The 20,157-nt window shown below is 43.9% G+C and overlaps 1 protein-coding gene across 2 annotated transcripts in view; it reads right to left on the bottom strand.

The window, feature by feature from the left end:
• The window catches only part of LOC140731031 (uncharacterized), an 85,243-nt gene that overhangs the window by 8,469 nt on the left and 56,617 nt on the right, over window positions 1–20,157 (bottom strand). For both annotated transcript variants that reach the window (XM_073052223.1, XM_073052224.1), the window contains exons 4-8: window positions 16,998–17,092; window positions 11,264–11,460; window positions 9,248–9,326; window positions 5,947–6,125; window positions 2,173–2,880 (exon numbers count right to left, since the gene is read on the bottom strand). In XM_073052223.1, coding sequence (XP_072908324.1) covers window positions 2,173–2,880; window positions 5,947–6,125; window positions 9,248–9,326; window positions 11,264–11,460; window positions 16,998–17,092 — 1,258 coding nt within the window. The remainder of the gene's footprint in view (window positions 1–2,172; window positions 2,881–5,946; window positions 6,126–9,247; window positions 9,327–11,263; window positions 11,461–16,997; window positions 17,093–20,157) is intronic.

Here is a 20,157-nt window from a genome sequence, read left to right as displayed (position 1 = left end):
GTTCCGGCAGCCTGGCGGCGGCGCGTTTTCAACTTCATTCACAACTTAGCGCACCCCTCCATCAGGACAACTGTCCGGATGGTCTCCAACAGGTTCGTTTGGCACGGACTCCGCAAGCAGGTCAGTGAATGGGCCAAAACGTGCATGCACTGCCAAACTGCCAAGGTGCAGCGGCACACCAAAGCTCTGCTGCAGCAGTTCCACCCCACCCACCAGCGTTTCGACCACATTCATGTGGATATCGTGGGCCCCCTGCCAGTGTCACGAGGAGCGCGGCACCTCCTGACTATCGTGAACCGGTTCACAAGATGGCCAGAGGCAGTCCCACTCACCGACACCACCTCCAAATCTTGTGCCCGGGCACTGATTGCCACCTGGGTATCTCGCTTTGGTGTACCGGCCCACATTACCTCCGACAGAGGCGCCCAGTTCACCTCCAGCCTGTGGTCAGCTATGGCCAGCCTTTTGGGGACACAGCTGCACCACACAACTGCCTACTACCCACAGTCGAACGGACTAGTGGAGCGTTTCCAACGTCACCTGAAGTCGGCTCTCATGGCCCGCCTCAAAGGGCCTAACTGGGTGGACGAGCTTCCCTGGGTCCTGCTCGGAATCCGCACGGCGCCCAAAGAAGATCTGCACGCCTCGTCGGCCGAGTTTGTGTACGGCGCACCCCTGGTCGTCCCAGGAGAGTTCATACCAGCCCCAAGGGGGCAAGAGGAAGAACCCGCAGCAGTCCTGGGCAGACTACGCGAGAGGCTCGGTAACCTGGCCCCCATACCCACTTCGCAGCATGGACAGAACCCGATCTGCGTACCCAAAGACCTGCTAAACTGTAAGTTTGTTTTTGTACGATGGGGTGGACATCGGGCACCGCTACAGCGGCCCTACGAGGGGCCGTTTATGGTGATCAGAAACAACGGGTCCACATTCGTACTGGACATTGGGGGGAGAGAGGAGGTTTTCACGGTGGACCGAGTCAAACCGGCCCATGTGGACGTGGCGCAGCCGGTCGAGATTCCAGCACCGCGGCGCAGAGGCAGACCTCCCAAACAGAGTCCGACCCAGACTGTGGACATTGGGGGGTGTATCGCCGGTTCTTGGGAGGGGGGGGGTTATGTAGCGACCCACTTCCCGGCGCACTCGAACCGGCTCACAAAGTGGCGCGCGCCGGCATAGAGGCTTCACCAGCAAGGGGAAAAGCCCGTGCGCGGGATGGGACTGTGAATACGCGCCCCCTACAGCATTCCCGCCCGGGGAGGGCGGGATCAGGAAGGCTTTAAAGCGAGGCCGCGAAGTTTGAATAAATCTTTTTTGCAACTGCAGCTCACCGACTCCGTGTCGTTTATTGCAGCGCTGCGTGTAGCACAACGCAACAATACCATATTAACTACTATCACAGTTTAGGTAGGTTTTAAAACAGAGGAGAAGGGACTAAGCAACCAAACCACAGCTATAGTGATTACAATCATGGTCATTCATGACAAGAATTCAAAGATCACAATTATCTTGAGATATTGAATGACTGAGAGAGCTAACAGTGGGAGGAAGTGATAACCCATGAAGGGTTTTGAAAGAATAGTGCTTGGAGCTAAAATAGAGAGTTAGGACACAACCGAGTTCTGAATATTCTCAGATATACTGAGAGGAGGAACAAACACGAGGAAATCTGCAGATGCTGGAAATTCAAGCAACACACACAAAATGCTGGTGGAACGCAGCAGGCCAGGCAGCATCTGTTGGAAGAAGTACAGTCAACATTTCGGGTCGAGACCATTCGTCAGTCCTGACAAAGTGTCTTGGCCCGAAACGTCAACTGAGAGGAGGAAGTCAGTTGGGAGAAAAAATAAATGTAGATCTGGGACTGCAAAATAAAAATCCTGGAGATGCTCATGGAATTCAACTGCAGCTGTGAATGGTGAAACAAATTCTGGGGAAAGTGACCAACTGTTTCTCCAACAGGTATTACCCGACCTGCTAAATATCTCTAGCATTCCCTGTTTTAGATTGAATGATAAAGTCTGGGAGATATTACAGAGGTGGAAATAAGTTTTTCCGGAGATTACCTCATAGTGCTTTCTAAGTTGCTTTTTTTTTTGTTACTTTCAAAAGCTATTGTGTTGTCATTTTTTGGGAATATTCTAACTGCCAAGTGTGGTAAATGAAATGTACCTGGTTGTATTTATATACTCGTCCTTGGCTGTCCTCTTTGTTACGGGCTTGCTCTCACACTTCCCTTCGCTAGTGATGGCTCTGACAGTGCAGATGTATTCCGTGTTCGCTGTCAGGCGCCTGGCAGTGAAGCAGCGGTCAGCTCCCAGGTACACCACCTTCCCGTTCATGCTGAGTTCAAAATTGAACAGGCGTCCCAGTGGCACCTCCGGCATGTCCCAGGTGATGAACATCTCATTGCGTCCCAGGACACTGAGGGTCAGTTTCCCAGGTGCATGGTCACCAGGATCGGCGGTGCTTGCGCGAAGGGAGGACCTCTCCCCCTTTCTTTTGCCAGTGCAGGCGCACACATGGAACTCGTAGGTTTTGGAGGGCGTGAGTCCACTCACTATACAGCTCTGCTCTGACGTTGTTTCAATCGCCATTTCACCTCTGTACAGCATGTAGCACTTGATGACACCATTGGGCTCTGCTGGGGGAGACCAGGCCAACTTTAACTGTGTTGGAGTGCAGCCAATCACTCGAAAGTCCAGTGGGCGACTTGGTACGGCCTCCTCCACTGTTGCCGTAGTGACGTCACTGTACAGTCCATCATCGACCTCAGTTGAAACATGCAGCTTGAAAGCATATTCTTTACTCATTTTTACATCTGTTAGGATGAAACTGCAATCTGCGCCTTTATAAAGTAGCCTCTCTCCTTCGAACAAGCTGAAATCACAACAGAACAAATCAAAATCAATACAATTTACAACAATAACATAATGTTCAACTTCTAACATTAAATCAAAATGTGAGATTGTATTCTAGAGGAATTATCTTCACCAGGTTGTATGCTCCCAATAACATCCACCTAGTCAGATTATCCTCAAGGTCTGTTTCTGGTGCTGAGTTAGTTGTCTTCAGCTGAGGTAGTCACCAGCAGGGTTACTGCAAGTCGCCGCAGCTTCACTGGGTCAGATGAATTAGGAAGAAGAGATACCATATGTTAATTTCCTGCCTCCTGTGCTCCATCTGTTAATTTTCATATCTCTGTATTGATGCTATTGACTTTTTCAATGGAGGATCTGCATTCTGGAATACAAACACCACCACACAGAAATAGACACAATTCACTAGAAGCAAATGAAAAGGTGCCAATGACCTAGTCCACTAAATGCCAACAATAACTTGCTTATTCACACATCAACTAGGATCTTATTAGGTTTAAGAGATTCTGGTAAAAAGACTCTTACTAGGAAATGGTTATCACAGGAGAGCCCAACTTTAAATACATGGATGGAAATTACAATGGACATTTACAAAATGGAGAAGATAACAGCATCTGTTAACCATAAGCTGGAACAATTTGATTCATACTGGGGAAAAATGGTTTAACTACATAATGCCTCATAGGCCTGATTTTATTCAATGCAAGAAGTCATGTAGGAAAGGCAGATGAGCTCAGGGCATGGATCAACACCTGGAATTATGATATTTGTAACCATAACTGAGACTTAATTGCAGGAGGGGCAGGACTGGGAGCTCAATATTCTGGGCTTTTGTTGTTTTAGACATGACAGAGTAGGAGGGATTAAAGGAGAAAGGGTAGTGTTACTAGTCAGGGATTAGTTTTGACTCAGTTTGAAGCACATGGTTGAATGACACATATCTCCATCCGCTCTTTATTTGTCCATGAAACAGTAATATCTGATTGTCTTAAATTTTTGGTAATATTGCTAAACATGTAGATTTTGAAGGAGATTCAGGTTTAGTGCTCCTTATCCAAAATGCTAAAGGCCCGAAGTGTTTCAGATTTTGTAGTATATAATGAGAAAGCTTGGGATCGCCATCATTTCCAACTCTGAATTTATGGGCTACTGGTAAGCAGTCTTTGTCTTAAACTTGTTCATCACGCATTTGTACTTAACAGTAAAAATTATTACATACCATTAATATAATGAAAATATAATGTATGCAGGGTAACAAAAGCAGAACGGCAGCATCGCGAGAATAACTGAATCAGCTGTTGAACAACAACAAAACATGTCAGGCTTTCAGTCTCCGCCACTAATGCCATGTTTGAATTAAAAGTTTACAGTACACTGTATTTGTTTTTAAAATGTCTTTTTGGGTTTTATGTAAAGCATAAAAACAATCAGCATTACAGATCTGTTCTGGTGTTAGATTTTCATCAGCAATGATCTTTGCAAACTCATCAATTAATTTCTTTACAGCTTCACGATCAGCAGACGCTTTTGAATTTTTCAATTCTTCGTGTCTGCTGATCACAAAGCTGTACAGAACTCTGATAAGAGTCATCTTTTTAAAGAGCAACTACACAAGTACGTTACGTAAGGCAAATAGTTTGATTACAAACTAACATGTCTGAAATAACACTGCATTTTTAGGCAGAGCTGCAGAGTTTCGTAGCTGTATTAATAAATGCAGGAAACTTGAATAGATGAACTGTCTCAATCTGTATGCTTAATACCAACTGTCAGGTGTTCCCAGGAAGGAAGATAGTTGCAGCTAAGAATCTCCATTAATAATAGGAAACATTTTAGGATTTGGAGCAGATCATTGTGAAAACACGCCTTACTGGAATTACTCTCCATAGTTACAATATTTATTAAGATGGTGAAAAGACAAATTTTGCAACAGTTAATTCATGAGGCCTTGAGGAAGGGCTTCTTAAACAAGCTTAGCCATCTCCATAACAACAAGCCCATTGATGCCAGAAATCTTCCAGCAAGCTCCCTGAGGCAGCATGGTTTTCAGCTGTCTGGGTTATGCCCTCTAGAACTTCCTACAGAAACTACTTCCCTTGCCACTTTCTTTTTTAGCTTTATTAAGGACTCAAAGCCGATATTTTCAACTGTGCTTTCTCTCCTCATCATCTACTGCTTTTCAAAGTTATGCTGCCTATCCTATATATAAAAATGGATCATCACTAGTTTTGCATTCCCTTTGAAGCACTTTTGAGAGGTTCTAAAATCACAATAGGGATTGATCTAAAGTCCTTTTGGCTCCTTTATATCTAAAGGTAATATACCAATAGAAGTTCATAGTTCTTTTTTGCTATAGTTATCATGTATTGCATTGTACTGTTCCAGCAAAGTTAACAAACTTCACGACATACGCCAGTGATATTAAACCTGATTCTGTTGGACTAAATTTGACTGATTTCAAGATTCTAGACAAGGATTGTGTGGTAGTTTATTTCTTTTAAGGACAATTATAAGAGTTGTATTGAGCACTGAGTTGCCAAGGAAACTAGTGATCAGAATTAAAGTCAATTCATTTGGTACAATTTAAAATATTTAACTCACACACAAAAGAGCAAAAAATTGTTCTTTTCCCCTTCAGCCAAAGGATAGTAGAGCTTTACAATTCTATACTGACTCACTTATTAAACATAAGTAATATATTTCAGCTTCAGCAGCTGAGATTATGAGAACGAGTGGAAAGTCATAGGTTCATATTGTGCAGAAATAGGCCCTTCAACACACCAAGTCTGCAGCAACCACCCATTTACAGTATTCCCTACTTTATTCTCCCCCTATTCTCATCTCCCTGGATTTGACCACCCACCAACACACCGAGGGCAATTTACTGTGGCCAGTTAACTTACCAACATGTATACCTTTGGGATTCTTTTTTGACTGAATTACAAAATAAACAATAAATGGGTCACTTGTCTCCCTTGTTCCACAAAGTTTGGATTGTTCCGGAACTAGTGCTGGAGGCACAGTTAATGATTATCATACATCAGTCAGCCACGATGTGTGTTCTTACCTGTACATCGCCTCCAGTCCGCTGTCAAGGACAAGCTTATTCCAACTGATTTGGATTGAGTTGACACTCAGAATGTCCACATGAGGAGCTGAAGGCTTGGGGATAGGCTGCAGCTTTCTCAAGGTGAAGTCCACTTCCTCCAGCAGATCCTTGCCAACAGTGGGAGAGCAGGCCATTGTCTGTTCAATTTGGGCAGAATTAAAAGCAGGACTCAGAACTCTGGGCAGATAACTTTGCTCCTTAACATACTGTTCATTTGAAATAAACGAAACATTAATGGTATTTCTGGTTGGATTATTCCTACCTACATACAGAACACCCCTTTGATTCATGTCCTGCTTAAGCTCTGCACAGTTGCACACCTGTCTTGGCTTACTCCCTAACCACACAAAGGCATGCTGAAAAGTTACTGAGTTTGTGTTAAGGAAACGCTCTGATTCTACCCTCGCCTGCCTTCATTGATATAACATTTTATCTGAGAAACATAACCTCAGCTCCATAGTGGAGCTGCCAATATATCACCTCCTTATCGAATCCATATTCCAACATTTATGAGGGAGGGTCTGGTTCACACAGAGTTCAAAGGGCCGACAAGTGACAGACGGAGGTAGATTTCTGGAAATGTTGATTTTGTTCTGAAAATTAATCTGTGGAACTGGAAGAAACATAAACAGCAGTTGCATCTCTCTCATCATCCTGACCTATCTGCAACTTACTGACCCCCTTCCAAGAATCTACACAAACCATCCTATCCTCCCCCCACCCCCAGAAACCACTGACAACTGCACTTCACAGTCTGTTCCATACACACCTACCATTCTGCCCTAACAATTACCCACACCAATCCTCCCACAGCCCACTACAAGCCTCCCCTCCCAACAGTGTGGTTAGATTTCACAATACCTCTACAGACTTTCTCCGACACCCAGCTACAGTCTGGTACAGATTCACCACACATTCCAACTACCCCACAGTCCACTCTGTATTAGTATTGGTTCAATATTGTCACATATACCAAGATACAGTGAAAAGTTTGTCTTGCATTGTGTTCATGCAGATCAAATCATTACACAGTGCACTGAGGTAGAACAAAATTAAACAAGGCAGAATAAAGTGGAGAAGATATTGATAAAATCCAATGCAAATAAACAAAAAAAAATGCAAGATCATAACAAGATTGACTGTGAGGTCAAGAGTCCATCTTATCATCCACATACTAAGAGGGACCACAGTCCATAAGCCTCTCTCAAACCACATATTGTTACAAACTCCTTCCACATAACCAAAACAACCATTGCCCACTACATTGTGTCAACAGTCCATTCAACTCACAACTGTAACTCAGTCTAACACGTACTTAGAGACTATAAGCACAACCATTCCCAAACAGCCACCCTAACACATGCTAATAGCAACTCTAACACATAACCATAGCTCACAGCTAATAACCTGCTTCAACACCCCACACAGCCAACTCGAACAAACCCTATCACCACTTCCAACAACCCCTCCCCTACAGTCGGCACTAATATATCCCATTCCTCTTTCCCAAATCCCATACCCTACTCCCAAAGGCACAGCGATGCAATAGTGCTGTGGCCTCATAGCTTCAAGGACCTATCCGTGTGGAGTATACTCGCTCTCTCAGTGACCATGTGGGTTTCCTACGGGTCCTCCATTTTCTTTCAACATTTCAATGACTCACAGGTAGATTAGCATATGTGAGAGAGAACAAGTTGTAGCAGTATAGGGAGGTAAGGAAAGGTGGGGTAATGAGATTGCCCTTCTAGGAGCAGACGTAGACAGGTTGGGTCATATGATATCCTTCTCCATCACTGTAAGGATAAATATAAGTGGTCCTGATGGTTCTATCAGACAAGATAGAGGAAGCTGTATAATATGATGCCTTAGATTCACATGGTTCCTTGAATGGATTTGGAGAGAGAAATGAGTTAATGTTGATTACCTTGCATCAAAACTGAGTAAAGTTAGAGATCGAGCATGTTTGATTGCAGAGGAGTAGGGTGGAGACAGCAAAAAGAATGTCTCCTAGCATGAAGAGCAGTGGGGTGGATAATCAAGTGGTGGTGCTGCTGGCAGAGAAAAAGTGGTGAAGAATTGTTAAAAGATGCTTTCTAGCCTGTCGTGTGTTTTCAGTATTTTTTTTCCCCCAAACCTTTTAAGCGCCAAACCAGATTGAGAAGGTCAGGGTTTTGGGGCCAGAAGTGAGGGATGGGCTGGTTCAGCTGTCTGCTCTGCAAGGTTTACTCATCTCTGTGCTGAACTGAGGCTGTGGCCTGCAGCTAACAGGCTCTGAATCGGCTGTGGCTGGTTTTGTGTCTGTGGAGTCACTTTTGTGAACTTCAGTTCTTGAAGTTATTTGCTCACTTTTATTGTTTGCATGATTTTTTTAATCTTTCTCTGCACATTGAAGGTTTGACAGTCTTTTTTTAATGGATTCTAATGGTTTTCTTTGTTTTGTGGCTGCCTGTAAGGAGATGAATCTCAAGGCTGTATATAGTATACATACGAAGATTGATTGATAAGTTCATGGCCTAAGGTCGAAGGAGTCAATTTTAGAAAACCTAGCACATTTATTTTTCAACATAGTCCCTTCCTACATTTACACACTTAGTCCAGCGGTCGTGGAGCATACGGATCTTGGACCTCCAGGAAGTGTCCACAGCAGGGGTGATTATTAAGTTTGTGGCCTAAGGTAGAAGGAGATGAGTTATTAACTTCAAACTTTCCGCATAATCACTCAAAGAGTTGACCTGCATGTGCATGTAACGAGAGCTGTTTAATTCATCTCCTTCTACCTTAGGCCATGAACTTATCAATCACCCATCTGTGGACACTTTCTGGAGGTCCAAGATCCGTATGCTCCACGACCGCTGGACTAAGTGTGTAAATGTGGGAGGGGACTATGTTGAAAAATAAATGTGCTGGGTTTTCTAAAATTGACTCCTAGTTTAGGTCACGTATTTATCAATCACCCCTCATACTGTGATAATGAATGTATTTTGAACATCTTTACAGCAATAGGAGCAAAAAATGTAGGAGATACTGAGCAGCGCGGACAGTGTTTGTGGGGAGAGATACAAACATTATAGCTTCAGTTCAAAGCCTTTTTTCTGACTTACGAACTCCTCATTTCTGAGTGAGCTCATGATGCCATTACTGGAGCTGGAAATTCTTCCAGATTAGTGTGTAGCAAAAATTTAAGTAACAGTTGATGCTTAACAATGTCACTGGAAGCTTTCATTTTCTCACTCTTGATTACTGTATAGTCTTTACCTACCTTTAACAGGGTTGAGATTTTTGGGTGCTGTCTCAGCTTGATAACCCCTTTCGGATAGCTGCCCAACACTCTCAACGTCCTGTAAATACAGAAACATCATCCCTCACAAACAGTCACATACAGCGGGGACCTGATGGATCAATACAGAATACTTGTTTTCTTTATGAGTGGCAATATGAAGTAGATGGATGATGACTTCATCAGTCCCGAATGCTGATGAGTTCAGTCTTCATCTCCTGCCATAATTCTGGTGGAAGGTAAGTGTAATCTGCAGAGAATTAGTCATAGAAAGTCCAGTCAGAATCCACAACTCCAGCACAGAACACAAAGAAGGAGGCTGGTACGGAGGGTTTTGCCCAACCTCAAGACCTGTTGCCGCATTGTTTGCTGAATATGTTCTCACACTAAGGAGATTAACGGAGGGGATCTTTCCCTCTAATTTTTCAAAAGCTGACAGCTAGCAGATATATTAAAGGGAACAAAACTTCCAACTCACTTGGGCTGATTTATCATCATCCTTATGTGCTTTGTGTCGTATGATGTGGGGGATCACTCTATCCATGCTCATGATTGTTCTTGGCAAATTTTTCTACAGAAGTGGTTTGCCATTGCCCTCTTCTGGGCAGTGCCTTTATAAGACTGGTGACCCCAGCCGTTACAAATACTGCACAGACAGTCTGCCTGCTGTCAGTGGTTGCATATGCAGGACTTGTGACATGCACCAGCTTTTCATATGACCACCCACCACTTGCTCCCATGGCTTCACGTGACCCTGATGGGTTGGGGGGAAGGGTTAAGAAGGTAGTACACGTTGCCAAAGGGTGACCTGAAGGCTAGCAGAGGGAAGGAGTGCCTTACACCTCCTTTGGCTGAGATGCATCTCCACCTCGCCACCCAGGTTGCTAATTAGTTACCTAATAATTAAAATGACGTTTATATCATTCTATTTGGGCACAAAAAGAATTACTCAAGACCCCACATATTTTCATTCCCCGATTATAACGATCTATTACAAAATTACCTACAGTGTCCACTAACATAAAATCTGCTGCTGTTTTATGTGGCGTATGAGGTGCATCACTTCAAATAATACACAAGGCCAAGACATAGAAATTCCTCTGTACCTGACGAGGTGTGGCAAACTAACAATGTTTGAGGTGCTTTCACGTGAGATGTGAGCAGCATGTACAGCCCTACTCAGGTTAGTCTTTTCACTGGACTAGTGGCACAGGCAGATCTGAGCTATCCACTATGGCAAGAGTAGACAGTATTATTTGGTCATCATGAATGAGTTGGGATGAGGGGCCTGTTTCAGTGTTTGTTCCGCTCTGTAACATTCATCACCCAACCACTAAAACATAAGATCCTAGGAGAAGGAGTAGGCAACCAGGTCCCTCAAGCCTGCTCCACCATTTAATATGGCCATGGCTGCTCTGTGCTAAGACGAACTCTTCTTCCATTCCAGTTCCCATAATCCTCAATTCTTCAACCTTGCAAACATCCTAATTCCTAAGGACTTTCTACAGGGGCACAGTTGAGAGCATCCTGACCGGCTTTACTGAATCAACAACCTCCAAGTGTCCTACACATGGATAACCTGCCTTGGATTTATCACCTCCATAGGAAGAACGCAATCTCCTCACGTTTGCTTCCATTGGGACAACCGGGTGGCACAGATGGTAGAAGCAGTGCCTCAGCTCCAAACTTCAATCCTTGGCTGCTGCCTGTGCAGAATTTGCACCTCCTCCCTGTGATTATGAGTGTTTCCCACAGCTGATGCTGTTTACTTCCATGTCCCAAAGGTGTGCTGGCTGGCAGGCTAATTGGTGGCTGTAAACTCTGTGCGGATGCAGAGGCAGATGATAGGAATGCTAGGAAAGACATAGTGGGATTAGTGTACTTTGATGCTCAATGGTCAGCATGCACTGAATGGGCTGAAGGGTCTGCTTCCCTGCTGAAAAACTATGATCATCTTCCAGTGAACAACTAGCTCACACATTGCTTGCATTTACGTACATGGCAGCGAACCAGGCTGACTCCTGCTCTTGTGACTCCAGTAAAACGCACAAGGAGTTTAGTATTTGTGGGAAGGCAGGGCTCAGCAAGACGTGGGTGTGGCCATTCTGATCCGCAGCTAGGCAGCTCAGGGCAAAGCAGGCATTCTTGCTCGCTCCTGTGTCCCCGTGTGACATCATCTCCTCCAGTGCTGTAATCTAAACAAAGACAGTACTGCAGATCAGAGACACGGCTTACGACCAGGGTGAATGTCAAACCTATCAGAGGTACTTCCCAAACCCACAACTTATCCTGCTACATTATGCAGTCAAAATGAACCACTTTGAACCTGATTCAACACCAAAATTCTGCACAGATTCTTAAAATTCAAAATGCATGCAGAAGCGTGCTGAGGCTGAGAACACTCAGCAGGTCGGAGAGCACCTGTGCAGAGAGAGATCCGAGCAGAAGACAGCCTCACGGACAAATACATGTTCTGATGAAAGGTCACTGAGCTGAAATGGTGGGCTGGCCAGAACAGGCAGATCAGACTGAAGGCATCCAACTATGCCTGGCCAAACCAGACCCCCGTAAATCCAGATGAACAGAGTGAGAGAGGACATTTTCACTGACACTGCACTGCACTCCTTCACTGGATTTCACAGGGTCTGGCTGACAATATATTGTGAGGAAATCTCTATATGAATAAGGACCCTATCTCACTGGGTATTGCTGTGAAATTTGCCCCTGTAATCTCATATAACCAGATTTCATGCAAGAATAGAATGTCCGTTCTTTCAGGTTGGGAAATGAAATACAGGTTCAAGCAATTAATTATGCAAACAAGATGCCTAGCCTGATGCCTTTCAAATCATTCCTGGGGACTTCAGTCAGGCTTGCTTAAAGAAGTCTCTGCCCATTTATCGTCAACATATCACCTGCAGCACCAGGGGTTCCAATACACTCAACCACTGTTATACTATGATATGGAATGCCTACTGTTCCATCCTCAGCCTGCATTTTAGGAAATCTGATCATCTGGCTGTCTCTCCTAACTGCATACAGGCAGAAGCTAAAGAGCAAGGGTCCAGAGGTAAGGACAACAAACAGGTGTTCATAGGAGGCAGAGAAGCAGCTATGGGACTGATTACTTCGAGTCAGTGGGCTGGGCCATGTTGAAATACAGCCAGTCCCTGAGTTACAAACGAGTTCCGTTCCTGAGTCCGTCTTTAAGTCGGATTTGTACATAATTCGGAACAAGTACATCCGGTATTATTTAGCATCAGTTAGTCAAACATTTGTTTTAGTATATAGTATATATTTTACCTTTCTATGCATATAAAACACTTAAGAAACGTATATATTCCAATAATTAAACCACTGCGTTGCTTAGTAATAATTGTAGCTTTCATTGGGGCAGGGCCTTTCATATGCTCCATTATTCTCACTTTATCCGTTATCCTTTAAAATTGTTCCCATCATTGACCGACTGTAGCCTAATGCTTTTCCAATTACCAATGATGTTTCACCTCTTTCCAAACACTTTATTATTTCCACTTTATTTTCAATCACGATCGCTTCCCGTCAACGGAACAGAAACACTGTGGGCAGCGGGTCTCGAGCTCCGCCTTGACCATCGCATTGAATTCCCCAGGTCCTAAAGTCCACTGCACTGAGACAGGTTAAATGGGACAAGTGGGGGCTGTGCTGGGTTTGGGTATTTGATCCTCCATGATATACGTGGGAATTTAAACTGGAGGTGACAGTGTTTTTTTTAAACGAGGTTGAGTTGCAAGCTCGACATCAACCCAGCGCTGCTCAGGAGCGGTCTGTCACTGGATCAAACTCGGGAACCTCCGTTCTCAAGCCCAGCGCTGATCTCACTGCGCCACCAGCCAACCGGAAAAGGGGGGGTGTGGGGTCAGGGTGAATCTTGCTAAGAAAAATTTAAGCCAAATACAAAGTTACACACTGAATGCAGTGTCAACGGCAACGACTTAAAATGGTGACAGCGTCGCAATCCAACTTAAAATAGTGGACGGCATTGCGATCCGACTTAAAATGGCGGATGGCGTTCTCATTCCTCGGTTCGTAAGTACGAGTTGTTCATAAGTCAGACATTCTTAACTCAGGAACTGCCTGTACTCATCGGAGGATCTGAATGAATAAGCCACAACTGTCATGGATTTTATAAAGTCAGTCGTGGAGAAGTGTGTCCCCAAAAAATCATTCAGAGTCTACCCCAACTAGAAGGCCTGGATAGACCAAGAGATCCACAATTTGCCAAGGGCCAGATCATTGGCATTCAAGTCTGGTGATCAAGTAAAACACAAAAGGTCCAGATACGACCTCTGGAAAGCCATCTCACGTGCAAAAAGGCAATGCCAGACCAAACTGGAATCACAGAAGGATGCTCAACAGCTGTGGCAGGGCCTGAATGCTACAAAGGGAAACCAAGTAACATGTGTCAAAAACAAGGTTTCGTTCCCAGATGAGCTCAATGCCTTTTATGCTTGCTCTGACCGTAAAAACAGAAATACATTCACCAACTCCCATCGCCCCAGTGATGCTGTGATTTCCGTCTCTGAGGCCAAAGCAGGAGCCTTGTTCAGGAGGGTGAACCCACGGAAAGCATTTGGCCCAGACAGGATACCTGGCTGAATACTGAAGACCTGCACTATTCAACTGTCTGGTATATTCGCTGATACCTTTAACCTCTCACATCAGCGGTTTGAAATACTAACATGTTTCAAACAGGCTTCAATCATACCAGTCCCCAAGAAGAATGTGGTAACCTGCCTTAATGACTATCATTCCGTAGTGTTTGATGAAATGCTTTGAGAGGTTGGTGATGAAGCAAATCAACTCCCGCCTGAGCAGTGACTTGGATCCACTCTAATTTGCCTACATTCACAAGTCAAGAGCGGATGTGATTTCATTGGCTCTTCACTCAACCCTGGAACACTTGGACAGTCAAAATGCAAACATCAGGATTCATTCATTGACTGCAGCTCTGCATTCAATACTATCATCCCCTCAAAACTAATCAATAAGCTCCAGGACTTAGGCCTCGATACCACCTTGTGCAATTGGATCCTCGATTTCCTCACTTGTAGACCCCAATAACACCTCCTCCACAATCACCATAAGGCTGTGTCGTTAGCCCCTGCTCTCCTCACTTCATACTTTTGACTGTGATGCTAAGCAGAGCTCCGATGCCATACTTAAGTCTGCTGATGACACCAGTTATCTGCCAAATCAAATCTGGTGACATATCAACATGTAGAAGGGAGACTGAAGATCTGTTTGTGTGGTGCCACCACGACAACTGTCATTCAAAGGCAGCAAGTCCAAAGAGCTGATTATTGACAGATGTCCATCAGCCTGTCTTCATCAGGGGATCAGAGATGGAGAGGGTCAGCAGCTTTAAATTCCTCAGCCTTATCACTTAAGGGTCTGTCCTGGGACCAGCATGAAGGAAACATAGCTGCACCTCCACTTCCTTAGAAGTTTGCCCAGATTTGACATATCATCAAAAACTCTGCCAAACTTCTATGGATACACAGTGGACGGTATACTCACTGGTGGCATCATGACTTGGTATGGGAACACCAATGCCTTCGAATGAAAAAGCCTACCAAAATAGTGGATACAGCCCAGTCCATCACAGATAAAGCCCTTCCCACCATTGAGCACATCTACAGAGTGCTATCGCAGGAAAGCAGCATCCATTATCATGGCCAGGCCATGGTCTCTTCTCACTGCTGAGGACGGAAGTATAGGAGACTCAAGATCCACAGCACCAAGTTCAGGAACAGTTATTACCCCTCTTTGCTCCCTGACAGTGCCTATACAGGCTTTTAGGGTGATTAAGAAGGCATATGGCACGTTTGTTTTTATTAGTCGAGGCTTTGAGATCAAAAGTCAGCATTTCGTGTTTCAGCTTTATAAAACCCCAATTAGGAGAATCTGGAGTATTGTATACAATTCTGGTTGCCCAATTATAGGAAGAATGTCCAGGCTTCAGAGAGGGTGCAGAAGAGGTTTACTAACATATTGCATGGAGTAGAGGAGATGTGCTATTACAATAGGTTGAACACATTTTGGTTGCTTTCACTGAAGCGGTGGAAGCTATGATAGAGGTTTATAGGATTATGAGAGACATAGATAGAGTGGACAGACAAAGTCTTTTTCCGAGGGATGAAATGTCTAATACCCCACAGAGGGCATGCATTTCATTTGAGAGGAGATAATTTCAAAGGACGTGTGAGGAGCAAGATTTTTTACATGGACAGTAGTGGGTGCCTGCAATGTACAGCCTGGGGAAGTGGTAGAGGCAGAAACATTAGAGACATTTAACAGATATTTAGATAGGCTCATGAATGTGAGGAAAATGGAAATATATGGACATTGTGCAGGCAGAATGGATTAGTTAATTTAATTGGTTTCGCACAACATTGTGAGCTGAAAGGCCTAGTCCTGTGCTTTACAGTTCTATGTTCATTTAAAGTCCTTGGTACTGTGACAGCAGGCAAAGTGCTCAGCCCAATATCAAAGTTGTTGAGCTCTGTGTCATGACGTCAACAGCTTGCACAGCACCTCGCTGCTTTGGGAAAAGGGTGGCATATGCTAGCATTGGTAGGGCTGAGGAAAGCTGGGTTCACAGATGGTTAGTGTGTCTATGGAATTAGACGAGACAGTGACACTTTCAGGTTCTCCTACAAGGGGGAAGGGCCAAGAAGTTGTTCAGCTAGTCTAGAAACTCTGACAAAACATGGACTTCAATACCTGAAGAAAAACACTGAACCCAGCCTTCCTTCATTTTCATTGTATTAAATGAATTTTAAAATGACACAAACAACTTCTGGCATAACACGTCATTGCTTAGTTTCCTCAGACCTGTTTACAATTGACCCACTTACTCACAATTCTACACACAATAAAGAGGGGAAGCAAACTTTCTCAGAGTGCCTAACATGAGAAAGTCTACAGATGTTGTAAATCCAAAGCAAAACACACAAAATGCTGGAGGAACTCAGCAGGTCAGGCAGCATCTATGGAAATGAATAAGTAGTCCATGTTTCGGGCCGAGATACTTCTTCAGCACTCTTCTCAAATTGCTGCTGGTTAAGCAATCCCCAGCCACTAATATCTTTGTTAGGTTTAGATATTTCACTTGCAGATAGCAGTTTTTGTCCAACTCCAAACTAATAATTCATATGTGTTATTAAACATGTGCTTGCATTCACTGAGAACAGTATGCACTTTAACAGAGCCACCTCCAGGTTCTTTATTAACCTCAAATGGAGTACATTTCCACTTTCATCTTGGACCATTTGCTCTTCTTGCTTGCCAAGACGGGAAAGGTGTGGTGAACTGACTATTCAAGGAGCAGAACTCTGCACCAGTGACTGGGTCCACGAACTTGGAATAAAGACAGGAAACAGGTCCAAATGACCTGAGAGGTTCTGGCTAGGACTGCTGGCAGATTTTTTACTACCGTATCAATATTTCAAATGAAGACACGTATCTCAAACAAAAGCGAAGTTCTTTGTCTTTTCCCATTATCCTATTTCCCATTTAATCTTTCCCTCTAGGTTATAACAGAGGTTTTTCTATCCCAATCAACCCTCTTCCCTCTCTCTATATTTCCTCTTAAAAAGCCTTCAGCCAGGAACATCTACTCTGTTTGCCAGTGCTTTCTGAAGCTACTTCATTTGGTATCATCGTAAGATGTAGCCACAGACTGACTCACCATAGCTGGAGCCTCTTTCAAGTCGAGTATCTGTTTGCAACCAACGTCAAAATTGCAGAGGCGCCCGAGAGCAAAAGCTGCACTCATTCCACAGCCTGCGATAGAAAACAGAGGAGTTATAACCAACAGGATCAACCAGAAATCACAACCTAGAAACTGCAGTGTGCTGTTGCAGGAGCACCATATGTTCATTACATGGGCACCAATGAACAGGGGTGATACAGCAGCACAATCTTTAATATCGTGTTTCACAGCTCCAAGGACATGGGGTCAACCCTGATGTCTGACACTGACCATGTAGAGTTTTATACATGAGCATGTGGATTTTCCCAGGATGCTCTGGTTTCTCAAAGATACAGTGGTGGATTAATTAGCTATTGTAAATTACCTCGGTCTAGGTTAATAGCAATAAGAATCAAAGGAGAGTTGATAGACACATGCAGGTGAGAATAAGATTCAGCAGAGCTGGAAAATCAGAGAGAGAAAGAGAGGGGATAGGACTGGCAAGTTTGCTCTCCAGGAAATCACCATGGACTCAATGGGTCAAATGGCCTCTCTCTGGGTCACTATAGCTGGAAAGTTCCTGGTATTGGCCTTCTGCTCAGAGGCTCAGGGGCCAATGGATCTATGATACAATATTTTCATTATTCATTCCACTCTCTGGGCTGTCTGGGACTGGGGCAAAACTGGGAGGTTTGGGGGTGTGGTGGAGTGAAGGGAGAGGTCTAGAGGTCCAAGTTCTGAATAGGGCTTAAGGTAAGGTGTTTGCCCACTGAAGTTCTGGCCACAGCCTAGCCTTCATTGTAGGTGACTCATTTCTCAGAGAAAAATGGCCTGCCTGATGGATAGGATATCCATTATTGGATCAGGACTTTTGGGGTGATATTCTTCCTTTTGGCCATTAAGAGTGCTTGAGAGAGCAAGGAATTCACCTATAAAGGACTGAAAGGAGGTCGAAACTGTGGATTGAGGCCGGAAACAGATCAGTGCCTTGGGTAGTGGTGGGGATGGATGGTGTAGATATCAGGAGGTCAGGATTCAGGGCCCACAGTTAGTTAGAAACCTGGGTCAAGAATTGGGAGAACAGAAGCTTTTAAAATCAAAGCTCCATCTCATTAGCTCAGTGCATTCGAATTTATTGATTTTTTAAAAATCTCTAACTTCTCAATATCCTTGATGTTTTAGGCAATATCTCTTTGGTTTACATGCACGTGTCAACTCCTGGCCCTTTAATAGGCACATATGTTCTACAAATTGGCAATCAATTGCTAAGTCATTTGAACTCTGCATGCACCCTGTATGATCCCATCCACCATGACAGATAATCTATTGACACATCCACCCCTCACTACCTCTCAGTCCAATCATGGCATCTCAGCCAAATGTACAGACACGCTGAACGCACTGTTTCTTACACTGACTGATCTGAAGGCAGAAAATGTTTGTGGTTACACAATGTATTGTGCAGTTGTAAAAGGAGGACAAAATAAATATCTGCATTTAAAATGTTACAACTAACTGATAAAGTATTCAATAAGTAACTTATTATTCCTTAATGTTCTGTTGAACATTAATACCTATAGCTAAATGGTCTCTCTGGCTCCGAATTTCTCCTGAACATGATTGATTTTGAAATGATCAAATGATTACAAATTAGCTTCACTTTAAGGAAGAGAGGATCTGGTGAGCAGCATACACTGTAAGCACGTTCTACTGACTTGGAGAACAATGGCTTTTATGTTTACCAGCCAAGTGCCAGATAGACAATCAACCCATTTCTCTTTTTCTTAGTCTCCTGCTCACCTGTGATGGAGACTGCTCAATAAACACACTCCTTACACATGCACTTTTACACACATCCACACACACATTGCCTTGTCAGTCTGCTGTTATTGTGCACAATACAAGCTCCCAAGGAGGTAGAGGTGCTGTCGTTCCTTCTCTGTAACTGCACTTACATGCTGGATGTAGTAGAGGTCCTCTGAGATGATAACACCAAGGAATTTAAAGTTGCTGATCCTGTCCACCCTGATCCCTGGATGAGAATTGGCTCATGGACCTCATGTTTCCTCCCCCTGAAGCCAATAATCAGCTCTTCGATCTTGCTGACATTAAGAAGTTGTTGTGGCACCACTCAGCCAGATTTTCAATCTCTCTCCCATATGCTGGTACATATGTATAATGGGTCCTAAACCAAGCTAACGTGCATGAGGAGGCTTTGTGGTGTTTTTTCCACCATACACACTGGAATACTCAAATTTCTTTAAAAATGAGGATGTATAAATGTATATATTGTTTCTATACTGTATTTAAGGTAGATATTTCTGTTTATTTTGGAATATGATTGTAACTACATTGTGGAGTGCATCATATTCTGATTCACGTGTAGTCTTTAGTTAACTTTGTGGGTAATTAAAAATGCTATGTCCTGGTGCCTAAAAAAAAATAGGGTTCTCAGTGGTAGAAGAGAGAGATTGAGCTGCCAGGAATTTAATGCTAGACAAAAATAGTATGGAGCTATTTATTGTGTTTTCTGTTAGACATCCTTTTGTAAATATTGGCAGTCTTCTTTTCGCTAATTTTTATAAGTTTGATTTTTTATGCACCGAACAAACACCCTTACATGAAAGTGCTAAGCGACTCCAGCCACCTTTTCTTTGGTTGTAACCCACATATCATAACATCACCAGATTGCATGCGGCAGTGTGGCAGGGCTTGAATGCTATCACCTCTTAAATCAAGCGACATGGGTGACAAAAGGGCCTCGCTACTAGATGAGTTCAATGCCTTCTATGCTTGCTTTAACCATCACGAACACCCTCAGCCCCCGATAACCCTGTGACTTTAGTCTCCGAGGCCAACATGAGAGCCATCCTCAGGAGGGTGAACCTGTGGAAAGCATCCAGCCCAGATGGGGTACCTGGCTAAAGCACTAAAGACCTGTGCTGATTAACTGGCTAGCGTTCACTGAGATCTTTAACCTCTCGTATTGCAGCTTGAGGTACCCACCTGCGTCAAGCAGGGTTCAACTACCCCAGCACCTAAGAGAACGTGGTAACCTGCCTCAATGACTATTATTCAGTAGCACTTACATCCACCGTGATGAAGTGTTTTGAGAGGTTAGTGATGAAATTTATCAAGTCCTACCTGAAAATTGACT

The sequence above is a fragment of the Hemitrygon akajei genome, chromosome 7 (assembly GCF_048418815.1).
Source record: "Hemitrygon akajei chromosome 7, sHemAka1.3, whole genome shotgun sequence".
Classification (NCBI taxonomy): Eukaryota; Metazoa; Chordata; class Chondrichthyes; order Myliobatiformes; family Dasyatidae; genus Hemitrygon; species Hemitrygon akajei.
Note: the sequence above shows the minus strand (reverse complement) of the source record. Positions and strands in the feature narration are given on the sequence as shown.